General features: G+C 42.6%; 1 protein-coding gene across 3 annotated transcripts in view; it reads left to right on the top strand.

The window, feature by feature from the left end:
• Window positions 1-13,865, top strand: part of USP22 (ubiquitin specific peptidase 22) — a 107,658-nt gene that overhangs the window by 19,121 nt on the left and 74,672 nt on the right. For 2 of the 3 annotated variants that reach the window (XM_081889222.1, XM_081889223.1), the window contains exon 2: window positions 12,461-12,593. In XM_081889222.1, coding sequence (XP_081745348.1) covers window positions 12,461-12,593 — 133 coding nt within the window. Of the gene's footprint in view, window positions 1-12,458; window positions 12,594-13,865 lie in introns of those variants that run through there. The other variant, XM_081889224.1, reaches the window with a different exon arrangement.

Here is a 13,865-nt window from a genome sequence, read left to right on the forward strand (position 1 = left end):
CTGTCTCAGCAGCAAGAAGAAATTTGTTTGGACGGCAGAGGCGGATCGAGCCTTTGAAGAACTGAAAAGGGCTTTCGCCTCGGAAGAACAACTTCTGCATGTGGATTTACGAAAACCCATGAGAGTGGAAACAGATGCATCCGACCGGGCGGTAGGGGCGGTCCTTCTTCAACCGGGGAGGAGTGCGTCGGAGTGGAGACCGTGTGCCTTCTTCTCGCGGAAGCTGAATAAGTCCGAGAGGAATTACACGGTGTATGACAGGGAACTACTTGCCATTCACGAAGCATTCCGGAGGTGGAGACATTTATTAATTGGGGCACAACACAAGGTGCAAGTGTGCACCGACCACAAAAATTTAGAGTATTGGAGAACAGCTCGAGTGCTCAACCAACGACAAGTGAGATGGGCACAGGAATTCTCCAAATTTAACTTTGAGATTTGTTATGTGCCAGGCCCAGAAAACGTCAGGGCGGACGCGCTCTCACGCAAACCAGAATATTGGGAAGGGGAGGGGGTGATCGAAGAGAGACATGTCATCCCGGAGGACCGCTGGGTGTGTGGGGCGGCGATGGTGGGGCAACGAGAACTGGTGGAGGAAACGGAAAATGATGAATATGCCCAGGATAAGCTCAGAGGTCTCAGGGGGGAGGGCGAGAGCCCCGGAGGTTTTGAGGAAAGAAATGGGGCATTGTATTACAAAGGGGCACTGTATATACCCGAAGGTGAATTGAGGGGGAGAGTACTCAAGCAGTTGCATGATAGCCCCACGGCGGGACATTTTGGGCAACACAAGACCATGTGGTTGGTTACCAGGGAATTTTGGTGGCCTAAGGTGAGGGAAGATGTAAGGGAGTATGTAAGAGGGTGTGACCAATGTCAGCGAGCCAAAGGGGAAAGAAGGGCGCCGGCAGGGTTATTAGAACCTTTACCCACACCAGAACGGCCTTGGGAAGCGATATCAATAGATTTTATGACGGATCTGCCAAGGTCCAAGGGGAAAACAGCCATCATGGTAGTAGTAGACCTGTTAACTAAGATGTGCCACTTTGTAGCTTGCTCACATGCAGTCACAGCGGAAGAAACGGCGAAGTTGTTTGTGGAACATATCTTTAGGTTGCACGGGGCTCCCTCGAGGGTGATCTCAGATCGAGGCAAACAATTTACTTCCAGGTTCTGGAGGAAGCTCATGAGCTTGTTACACGTGGAAGTCAATTTTTCAACTGCCCGGCACCCTGAAACCAACGGGCAGGCGGAAAGGGCAAATGGCATTCTTCAACAATATCTTAGGTGTTATGTCAATGACAGAGAGAACGATTGGGTCGAAAAGTTGGCGTTGGCAGAATTTGCCTACAATAATGCGGAGAATGTGTCCACAGGGATGAGTCCCTTTTTGGCTAATTACGGGTGTCACCCCAGGGCATTTCCAGGGGAAGGAGGGGAGAGATGGAGCGTCCCAGCGGCTGAACATTTTGTAGAAGAGATGGAAGCCATCCATCAGCAGCTCCAGCTCAACTTAGAAAGGGCTAAGGCACAATATAAGAAGCAGGCAGACAAGAACAGAAGGGAAGGTGAAACCATAAGGGTGGGGGATCAAGTGTGGTTGTCAACCCAAGGGTTGCCGTTCAAAGGGGGTTGTAAGAAACTGAGGCCCAGAAGATTGGGACCCTTTGAGGTGATTCAGCAGGTCAACCCGGTAGCTTTCAAACTCCGATTACCCAATCACATGAAATTGCACCCAGTGTTCCACAGGTCGTTACTGTCACCATACAGGGGAGGAGGTGAAGGGGAGCACGTCAGGGGACCAGCCTTGGAAGAGAGGGAACGCCGCAACCATGTAGCGGAAATCCTCGATTCCAGGTGGAAGGGAAATCAGGTGGAGTATTTAGTGGCGTGGGAAGGGGAACCGGAGTCAGAAAACACCTGGGTAAGTGCGCAGGAAGTCAATGACGAGGTTTTAACAGAAACGTTCCATCAAAGGTTCCCGAGGAAACCTCAGCCGATAGCAAGGTTTAGGAGGGAGTATTTCGGCACCACCGATGAGGAAGAGGAAATGGAAGGGTTCGCGGAGTCGGAGTTGGAAGAGGGAGTGGACTCTGATGACGAAGAGTACCTAGAGAGTAGGAACAGCAACAAGTGGAAGGAAGTGTTCGCGACGTCGGAAGATGAGGGAGGTTCTTTCAAGGGTTTTACCTCCTCACCGCCAGTAGGAGAGGAGACGGGAGGGGGTGAAGGGGGCCCTGGAGGGGAGGTGGATGTCAGGGAACTGACATCTAAAGCGCCGGAGGCGCAAAGGCTCACTGAGGGTGAGAGAGCAGTAGCAGCGGAAGAGGGAACCAGTAGAGGGCGAGCAAGAACTCCAAGGGAAAGTGAGTCGGAGGGATGGCTCAGAGACGCTTCAAGCGAAACCAGTGGGGAGGTCTCAGGACCTCCTATAGGGACACCCACACCTCGACGGAAACTGTCACGCCGAGAGGCCAGACGACGTGTTTCCGTTAAGGAGCTTTTATGTTGGAAACGTTTCCGAAAGCAGCCACTTTCGGATTCTACTAGTGATTGACGCAGCCATGCTGGAGGGGCTCCGTCACAGGCAGAGGTTTGAAAGCCTGATCAAACTCTGAGGGACTTGCATTTTACGCACAAGCAGCTCATCGTCCCATCACACTGAAGAATCTTACTATCTCATTTGCATAGGGTCAAAACGATACACACAGACACACAACTTTCTGATGTAAAAAAAAGTGCTATTGCTTTCATCAGCCACTTTGACTGAAATTTGGCTTGTTTTGACACAGAGAATTGACAGTCGTGCTCCCTGAAACTGCTTCAAAAGAGTCCTTAAACTACTGTTCAAATGGTGGAAAACGTTAAGTGTGCCCTGCATTTTCTTGCTCGCTCTTCTCCTCTCCTACCCTTTTGCATCTAATAAGCTGTATGTTCATTTCTGAAGATGATTTGGCTTTTGCTTCCATCAGTGCAATGTAGTGTTGAACTGCATTTCCCTAGTGTGAGTAGCATTAATCCTACTGTTCACCAATGAAAAGCAGTGTTTTGTAAGTAGGCTACATGATGTTTGAAATTAGATGCTGGCTTTTGTAGTCTTGGATGCTGAACAGATTTTAGAAGGTCTGTGCATTGTGTTAAATGTTCATGTGATGGTAGTGGTTGCTTTTTAAATGTACTATCTTTGAAATAGTTTGGTATATTAGGAATGTGGACAAGTATTTTTGTACATATGTGTAGTGTTTTTTAAAAAGTCAAAACTTTATTGCTGTAGAAACACATTTGCTAGGAATTTTTCTTAGCCATTAATCCCAGCAGGCAGTTTGGGAGTTTGTATATTTGTTTTCAGTTAACTAAGCAATGCTTTGGCATTTAATGCAAAGTGTCCATAAATGAAAACACTATAATTTACTAATTTCTGGGGGTGGCATTATGTAATTACTGTCTAGTAGATAAGAAAATGTGGAGATAATACCAGCAGGGTATGAAGTGATGCTAAACATAAAATATTTAACCTTTTGTTGTGTTGGCTAGTTTTTGCCAGTGTTTTAATTTTTCTCTTGGAAACTCCATGAGAATCCCACTTAGTGCAGGCCTTCTAACAATAAATTCATTAAATGAAGCTGCTGATAGTGTTTTTAGTCTCCAAAACTCCTTCGCTTCATACATTTATAGATTTCACATCTTGCAAGTGTATTGCATTGTCCAGGGTACCAATGAGTAGCATGTATCTTATATGACTGTAGGTCCATCCTCGAAACACTCATTCTCTAATGAACTGATCAGCTGATGAATGGAGGATTCAGTCCTGTTTTTTGGAGGAGTCTGCTTTGCCAGGGCATTCCCCACAGGGAACATGCTGGCAAAGCAGCATGTAGCAGAATTGGACCCTGCTCATCAACTGATATCAACTGATTGACGGGTGGGTGTGATTTGGGGGAAATGGTATTGTAGGTCCAATTAGTCCCTTGGTGAGCCAAGATTGGCTAGAGATTCCAAACCCCTGTGCTAAGCTAAATTAGGGCTTAGCTCAGTGCAGCACAGCAGCAGAATGACTGAGGAGGAGCAAAGTGGCTAGAGTCTCTCCAGGAGTACACAAAATGTTTTGATTTAGCATGACGTGAGACAATTAACTCCTAAACCAGTCTAAACTATATGCTGCATAAATAAATCATGTGGAGGATCTGTACTGCAGTGATCTTTCCTGCTAGCAGAATTGCAGTGATTCTGATGTGGACTTACACTTGAGTTTAACCTAAATCGCAGAGGACATTTTTTTTTTAAAGAAACTGATTCTGAGGGAGTTAACATTTCCCCCCCTTTTTCTGACTTTCCCTCATGTTGCATAAATAAATCATGTTGTAGATCTATATTGCAGCTATCTTCGCTACTAGCAGGAATGAAATGACTTTGATGTGGACTAATTAAGTTCACATTTTCTGTGGACAGCTTACAGTGCTTAAAACAAAACAGAAGGGAACTGAGGTCTACAGTTGCCTACATAAGAACCATTGAGTTGCTAAAGCTTTGATCTACATTCCCATTAAGTTTCTTTTTCTGAAAAGATTGTGCTTAAGAGTATTTTCAGCTTCATTAACTGCAAAGCCCGTAATTTGGGACCCCCTCCAAACCATTGGCAAAATTTTGCAATCGTTTTTCAGCGCCCCCCCCAACTGATACTCAGAGACTCATAGGCAGGCAACCCCAACCTTCAGCCCTCCATGTTTTGGACTACAATTCCCATCATCTCTGACCACTGGTTCTGTTCGCTAGGGATCACGGAAGTTGTAGGCCAAAACATCTGGAGGGCCGCAGGCTGGGGATACCTGGTCATAGGTATCACTGAAAAACCTGATTCACTCCAAACTGGTGCCAACGTTTTTCAATCATTTTGCATTTTGAACCCCCCATTTTTCAGCACCCCGCAAAAAAGCCCAGTAATGCATCAAACTGGGGGTTCTAGTTAATGCCACTGTAGTTAACAACACTCAGATTCCCACATGTCTGATTCACTCCAAACAGGTACCAAAGTTTTGCAATGATTTTTCAGCACCCCGAAAACTGTAACCCACTCTCTTTGTGGCCATTCTGGTCTTTTCAAATCCAATGTTGCCCAATTGCCTGCAAAACTAATTTTTTAAGGCACCCGTGCACACTCCCATCATCTCCTCTTAAAATAATGTCTTGAAATGTGTTATCATGTGTGATAAGATGTTGGATTCAACTTGAAAAGGCACGAAAAGAACATTAGAAAATGCAACCGAAATGCTAGCTTTATAATAATTGAAACTAACGGGAGAAAACCCCTGAGTGAATGCAGCCATAGCAAATTCAAATTCCTGGCCATTCAGTCACAGATCTTAAAATCATAAAACCTCAGAAACACAAGATCTTAAATTCAAAACAATCTCAGGATGGCACAGGACTCCAGTTGGCCTAAGAAGAATATCACCAAAACGACTGTTTATAGTAGTTTGTCTTAAAATTTGTTGTTATTATTATTTCAAACTCAATATTATATATGTATACACATACAAAAAAGGTAGGCTCTGGCCAACAAAACTTTGTCATAATAAAAACACCTCTTAAAGTCCCACAGCCTCTTTGTTGTTGTTTATTCGTGGAGATTCTACAGTGGAACAGGAGGGGAGGTGCAGTCGCCCCACCTCTGCCGCAAATCCATGCCCCCTTCCTGGTGCCAGTTCCACTGGGTATCCTCCTCAGCCCTTGGCCTCTGTGGCCAGTCATTATCACCCCTGCACACACTGGCTCCCAGCAGGCAGGGAGTCTCGAGACAGGCCAGGCGGTGGTCCTGAGCAATTTCCAGGGTGAGCATCTCTTTCATTCTTCCCCACGTTCCTTCCCACTTTACACAATTTCACTTATGTGCATGGGGGCCCAGAAGGCAATCTCCACATAAGTGGGGGGATTCCTGTATCTCTTCCTCTGCATTTTTGGGGGCACTGCAACACATGGTGCTTTCACTGGAAAACAATTCAAAACTTCGGGACTGGTTTGGAGTGAATCGGACAATGTCAGGTTTTTGGGTGATACCCAAACCAGGGGTCATAGTTATCAATTCCTAAGTTTGCGGGACACTGGAAAATGTGGGGTTCACACTGCAAAACAATTGCAAAACTTTGGCATCAGTTTGGAGGGGATCCCAAATTTTGGGGTTTGTAGTTAATGAAACTAGTGTTTTTCATCAGAGTATCAGGGCAGGTTACCCCAAACATACATTTCTTTCTCTCTCTCTCCCCTCCCCAAATCCCTGGTAAGAATAAAATTTTCATTCACTGTGTGTTCCTACCTTGTAAATAACATCTTAGCTTCATGGGCAGCATTGAATAAGACACCCTGCACAATGTCAGGTAGGCAGGGTTGCTTAGCTAGGCTGCTTAGCTTGCCTGCTGCATTACTTCTCAAGTCACGTGTCCCTGAAGATTAGATCAATGCATTACCTAATAGAATGTTTAAAAACATTTTCACGATTTGCTGACACAGGGGAATGAATGAGGTAAAGTAATAGATTTTTATACTCTATCTTAGAACACACTACTGCGGTATTGGCAATCATCTTGTTCTCATGTGAAATTGGCTACTGCAGTGGTGCATTGCAGAAAACGGGGAAATCAGCATTCTGAAATATAAGTAGGGCTCTGTGTGTGTGTGTGTATGTATGATTGTATATATGTATTCCTGAAAAGAGAGAGATTTGCAATTTCTCATCTTCTCCTAGCTTGTAAAGAAAGAAGTTTCCTCGTACAGAGATGCAGCTGTTCAGCCATTATTTAGACATATGCTCACACATTGCCAAGGGTTCTTTATCCTAGAGGAGTTGGTTTATTATTTTTCTCATTGTTTTTATTAGTAAATAAAATGAAACCAAAAAGTGTTAAGAAACACTCATAATTTTACAGCTGGTTAAAAATAGCATAAGGTTGAACATTATTATCAAACTTATTACAAAACATTACAAAAAATCTTCCCCCCCCCCCATAATCAGACTGGTTTATATTAGGAATTGGTTTATTGAGCCACTACACTAGAGAACTTTTTTTGTGGAAATTTGAGCCTTTGAAATTTACTCTTTTAAAGTAAATTTGCTATATTTGTGTTGATGAAAACCAATATAAGAAACTTTATTTATGAAAAATTATAATGAAATATCATTTAAAAACTGTAAGCATACAACAGTAATGGGCAGTAATTTCCTAAAAACTAAACTAAAACAAAAATATATTATAACGAACAAAACTAAGCAAAGTACAAAACAGAATTAAAAATTAAATGTAGAGTCCAATAAAGCTTTGGTAAACATAAGTTTCCCTAGACATGAAATGTATTTTCTTCATATGTCTTCTGTATTTTGGTACTTTTTTTTTAGTATAGCTTATTGCTGTAGAACTGAAATTCAACATGAAATGGGAAAGAGAGCTTCTAATCGTGGCAAATGTAGAAAACCTTCAGATAAGCTCATAGGTCCATCAGTCTACTTTCACTATCTTCTCCATGCAGCAAAGACTTTGTCAGCTTTGTTCCTGTTAAGGAAAGTGTTCAGTTCTTCTAGTAGGATACACTGGAATCTTAGCTGTTCACTGTAGGATAATACCCTTAGGTTTTATGTGAATATTTTTTATTATTTAAGAGCCCAGCATTTTCTAACCCTTTAATTCACATTAGTGGTACTTCTTGTATTCTGTACTCTAAAAAAAAAAACACAAATAGAAATTTCTACACCAAATTCTAGTATAAATTAGCAATCAAAGTAAAGTCATATTGCTGGAAATCTGAGAGCTTTTCATGATATAAAGCTGTGAAAAGCAAACTTGGTTCCTTGCCCTCCCATTAGGTGGTATTCTCAGGAAGGCTGGTGAATTCTTCATTCAGATTCTGTAAATTTTTCTATACAATCACAGAATTGGAGAATCTGGGTAGACCTTAGTATGGCAAAGTGTATTGCCCAGTATTGTCTTTCTGTTATTTCTCCCCATTATTTCCCTGATATTCTTGTGTTTATATTTATGTAAGAATCCTACTTGTGGAGATTATATACTGTAGTAGCAACACATACAACCTAAATCCCAGCAGAAAAAAATAAGCATAATGACAGGGCTATCAGAAGCCCTCATGACTTTCTTATTAGGTGTTTTATCTACTAACTATTTACTTTCCCATCCTTATTAATACAATCCTTATACATTGTATTTCCCACTCCTTGAAGGAGCTTTGGTTAACCAGGGAAATTCACATAGCACTTAAAGCGAGGTCTGATAAGCACTGGCTGCAATATTGTACCAGGGCATTTAGTTGGCATACAGTCATACCTCGGGTTAAATATGCTTCAGGTTGAGCATTTTCAAGTTACGCTCCGCTCAAAATGACATCATGCGCAGAAGCGGAGAATCATAACACGTGCAGACGCGGATTGCGTTCGCTTCAGGATACAAACGGGGCTCCGGAACGGATCCCATTTGCATCCAGAGGTACCACTGTATTTAAATTTCCCAGACAATGTTTTTGATCATACGCTACCCTCTTAGATCATGGTGGGGGAACTTCAGGCCCAGTGGCCAGATGCAGCCCTCCTAACTTCTGCTCAGCTCCTGAAACACTTCCCCAGGCTACACCCTCTTCCAAAGCTATGCTACCTCCTTCTGTTCTGCACTTTCCTCCACTGCTTTTGCCAGGCTAAGATGCTGCTGCTTCCTTGCCTGGATGGAGGGTGAAGAGATGTGGGTTGGTGTGTATAGAAACCTCTCACTTCCACAAGTCTGAAATGATCTCTGTTGTACAAAGGTAAGAATCACATTTGTTGCTATGCCCACTTATATATCTCACCCACCCACTTTTGCATCTGAGCCTGTCCATCCCTGGCATGTAGCCCTTGGGAAGTTGCCCATGAGGGAATGTGGCCGTCTATTTGGAAAAGGTCCCCCACCCCTACTCTAGATGGTTAAACCAGTAAACAACATTGCTATTTGTCAACAGCTGGAAAAATTAAGATCTCAGTCCCAAGTGCTGTGTTACAGGCTTGCATAATTTCTTTAAACTTTAGTTTTGTGAGTTGCAATGCTGAATGTCATAAATAGCAGCCGTCTATATTTTTAACACTCCCGGCTAATGATTCATAAGCCACCTTGATGTTGCCATGTTCTATCTTTTCCCAAACTTCCTTGAGCTTTTGAAAAAGTCGTGATTTGAAAAAGAATTGCATCATCATTGTTGTTAAGCCTGTTTACCCAGAAACCATTATCAGTAGGACTCCTAGCTTAAACGTGTTTAAGATTACAGAATACAGTTGAGTTCAGTGTCTGTCTAGTAAGAAATCATTGTAAGTCTTGCAGTATTTGGTATCAGAAGAGCTTTTTCTTTGATTAGAATAGGAACAGATTTGTTAGCGCTCTTTCGGGTGTTTGGTAACAAAACACACATGAAAGGGCTTCTGAGAACATGCTGCCTACTTGCCTCTTAGCTGCAGTCAGTGGTTGACTGAAGAACTATCTTCATGGGGATGCAATCTCTGCATCTGTGTTAGGTCTTCTTGAAAGGATGCTGGCCTCACACCAGTCAGGGACAAAGTCAACACATGTATTGGCATTTAGGCGGCGGGGCTAGCATTCATTTGAACAGGAGTTCTTGCTTCGCTGGGTGTTATTCCTTCCCTCTCTTTTCCCCGGAATAATTTTGGCAGTTAAATAGTTATCCAAGGCATCTGACAGTTTCTCTAACCCAGCGTTCAAGCTGCTTTCTGACACATTGGTGCATATTGGCTCATAACTAACATTTGCCTAATTAAACTAGCTATGGCCTTTTAAAATGTGGGGGGGGGGGAATATTGTTTTTGTTTGTTACAATGGTATGTATTTTTGTGTTTTTATTTTGCAAACCACCCTGTGATCCTCGGATGAAGGGCAGTATAGAAATTTGAACAAAAACATTTGTTTAGTACTTGCCTGCAAGTTTGAGAATTTGCTTTTTTATATATGTGAGGTCAGAATGGCTATTGCCTCTCTACTAATACGTTGGCTTCTTACTTGCCATTGACTAGTCTGCTGTGATGTCATAGAATGTTCCCAAACATGCTAATGTGAGTGGGCATTCTAATTCTTGGGCATTCTCAATATGGAAATGGTCTATTGTTCATTGAGAAATGTCAGGTTAGTAACATTTCTTTAGAATAAGCCCAACGTCTTCCTGCCTATACCTACTTAGCCCACCCTCCTTGGGAGTTCCTTTTCCTGTCCTTACTTCTCACATGTTTTTTTTTTACTTTTGAAGACTCCCAGGAACAAAATGATGTCACTTTCTGCTAGTCATTCTTGAGTGCCTGTAACAAAGTAGGTTCTTTTCTGTTACCTCATTGTGTTCTGTACAATCAAATTAGAAACAAAATTGTCAAGAGTTCATCAGAGAGATTGCTCATATTTTAGCCATTTGTACCCAAGAATTACAGCTCTGTATTGATGCATTATGAAATTTTCAACTTTTATGTAAATAAGTCTTGGAATTGTATCTATGTTTAAAAATAATCCATAAAATAGATGGGTGGTTTTGGGTTTGTAAGAGGATCGGTTTTCCATTTAAAAAATATTGACGCTTTTTCATAATACAATAAAAAACAAATTAATCTAAATGAAAAAGAAAGGGGAGGGAAGAAAAGGCAAAGTGCTCTCTCAAAGGTAGATCTTAACCCTTGTCTCACACAGAAAGGGGTGAACTCTCCCAGCTCACCCAGTCACTTCCCTTTCTTCTCCCAGCCTCCCACCCTGGGAGCTGTTGTAAGTGGATCTGTTTTCACCTCTCAGCTTGGATGCGATGCTTAAGTCAAAGTTGGACTTAAAGTGTTTTATCCAGCTAAGTTCTTCTCTGGGTAGACTCATTGGAATTAACAGACATTACTAACTTAGGTCCATTAGTTTAAATGAGTCTGCATTGAACAGAACTTGGTTGGCTGCAATGGTTAAATGGTTTTGGTTTTTTAATGGAGTGCTTAAATGGTTAACCTCCCACCTGAATTTAATACCTAACCATTTCCTAAAGTCTGTGTGTCTAGACCAGCATGCAATTTTAAATTGGTACCTTCTGACTTTTGTACAAATCTTGGCAAATGGAATGGGGACAAAAGGGTTTTTGGTAGACATAGAATAATAAGTACAAACAAAACAAAACCCAGTTCCCAATATTTTAACGTATCCGGAAAGTAAAACTCGCGGGAAAGAGATGCAGATTGGAACTCTCACACTTCTCTGGGGCAAAGTAAACTGACTGTGACACAGCTGAGGAGACTAATCCTGAATTGAGTGCTGGGATCAAAAGAAACAGAAAGCATGTCTAACCTCCGCTGCAGTGATTTTTCTGTATGTACCCCTTTCTTTTCTCAGTAGGAATGAATGGTCATCATCCATGAATGGACTAAAATAAAAAGGATACTTGGGGATGGAGTTGCAGTGGGGGTTAAAACAAATCAACATCCCTGGCAGCAAGTGGCCAGGCCTTCGCTGACAAACTATGTGTGTAATATATGTTTGTTGTGCACTTGAATACATCCTTCGTCCCCATCATACATATAAGAGACATTTTGCTAGTCTAAAATATGTTGTGGTACTGCACAGTGGTGGGAACTCTCTCTTTATATTATCAAAAAAAGTCTTTCCTGTCTTTTCTCACATCTTTATAATAAGAGTTCAGTGCATCAGAGAGTATTTCTCCGTCAACTTTAGCTGCATAAATAAACAAATGAGCAAGTTACAGTGGTGCCTCGCAAGACGAAAATAATTCGTTCCGCGAGTCTCTTCGTCTAGCGTTTTTTTCGTCTTGCGAAGCACGGCCCTTAGCGGATTAGCGCTATTAGCGGCTTAGCGGCTTAGAAAAAGGGGGGAAAGGGAAAAAACTCGCAAGAACTCGCAAGACGAAACGTCTTGCGAAGCAAGCCCATAGGGAAATTCGTCTTGCAAAGCACCTCAAAAACGGAAAACTCTTTCGTCTAGCGAGTTTTTCGTCTTGCAAGGCATTCGTCTTGCGGGGCACCACTGTATTCATCTGATGAGTTTTATCTGCTTAGCTATCCATTTTAGCAGTTTGCGAATCTTAATTGACTAAAGACATCTGATTGGCTAGCAGAAGGTTAACAGGATGTTGCACCACTTTCTAATAATCTCTAGCTGTTCTGATAGGTATTGTCTTGGATTGTATCTGTGCCATAATAAATGGGGATGGACCACCAGAGATATGGGTTTATAAAAGTGTTTCATTAGTGGAAAAACATGCATAATAGCTGTCTGCATATCCCTTTTGGATGGAGAATTCAGTTCTAGCTATCAGTCTGGCTCATTTTAATACTGGAAAGTAGAAATAAATGTCACACATATGTTAGTACTTACAAACCTAATCAGAGAGTGGATGAACTTACACAATAAAGTATTTGCTATTTGTAATGAATATCATCTTTGTATTTCAGGCAAAGTCGTGCATCTGTCATATGTGTGGTGCCCATCTGAACAGACTTCATTCTTGCCTGTACTGTGTTTTCTTTGGCTGTTTTACAAAGAAACACATCCACGAGCACGCAAAGGCAAAGCGACACAACTTAGGTAAGCAATCTTTTTAGACTCCTGCAATAGCATTGCTTGTTTACTAATGCATGATTTTTACAATGTGGAAAATACTACATTTAGATCAGAACCCAGACAACTTGACTCTTCCAGTTATAGAGGATATTTCATATAGAGATTTTTCTGGCTGATATGAGTGGCACCTCTGTCGAAGCCGTAGCCAACCTCTGGAACACCCGAATGGCTTGGGCTATTGACACAATCACCCCTGAGCACCCGCTCCCACTTCATGGAGCCCCTTTGGCCCCCTGGTATACTCCAGAGCTTAGGACTGGGAGACAGATTGAATGCAAGTGGAAGAAAGATCCGAATGAATGCAACTGAACTCTGGTAAGTGCTCTTTATTGAGCCTACCTAGTGGCAGTGAAGGCCGCAAAGAAGGCATACTTTGCTGTCTCTACTGCATCTTCATTATGTCGTCCAGCAGAGCTTTTCTGGTTTGTATGGAGGCTTTTATAGGCTGGCCCAAAGGAGGTGGTAGAACCAACTGTATCTCGCTGTGACTTGTTTGCAAAGCATTTTGAGGATAAAATCGCTTGCATCCCACCAAGAACTTGACTGTGCTGTTACAGCAGGTGAATCTCATGGGGTGCCCAGAGCACAGTCTAGTCCTGTTGTGTTGGATGAGTTTCAGTTGATAAGGCTCGAGGATGTGGATAAGGTGCTTGGATCGGTCAGGGCGACCACTTGTGCTGTAGATCCTTGCCACTCTTGGCTGATAAAAACCAGCATGGACGGAACAGCTGGCTGGACCAGGGAGGTGATCAACGCCTCTTTTCAAGAGGGGGTGATCCCTGCCTGTTTAAAAGAGGCAGTGGTAAAACCACTCGTTAAGAAACCTTCCCTGGATTTGGAAAACCTAACTACCAGCCAGTTCCTAATCTCCCTTTCTTGAGCAAAGTTCTGGAGCAAGTGGTTGCAGACCAGATCCAGGCGCTTTTGGAATAAACAGATTTTCTGGATTTGTTTCAACTGGGGTTTAGACCCAGTTTTGGCACAGAAACTTCTTTGGTCGCTCAGTATGATGACCCCTGCCTAGAGAGAGACAAGGGAAATGTGTCCCTGTTAATTCTTCTTGACCTCTCAGTTGCTTTCGATACCCTCGACTACGGTATTCTGCTGGAGTAACTGTCCGAACTAGGGGTGGGTGGCACCACTTTGCAGTGGTTCCAATCCTACTTGGATGGTCATTTCCAGAGGGTGTTGCTTAGGGAATGCTTAGCAGCAACAACCACCACCCACTCATTTTTT

The sequence above is a fragment of the Podarcis melisellensis genome (assembly GCF_964234715.1).
Source record: "Podarcis melisellensis genome assembly, chromosome: 14".
Lineage (NCBI taxonomy): Eukaryota > Metazoa > Chordata > Lepidosauria > Squamata > Lacertidae > Podarcis > Podarcis melisellensis.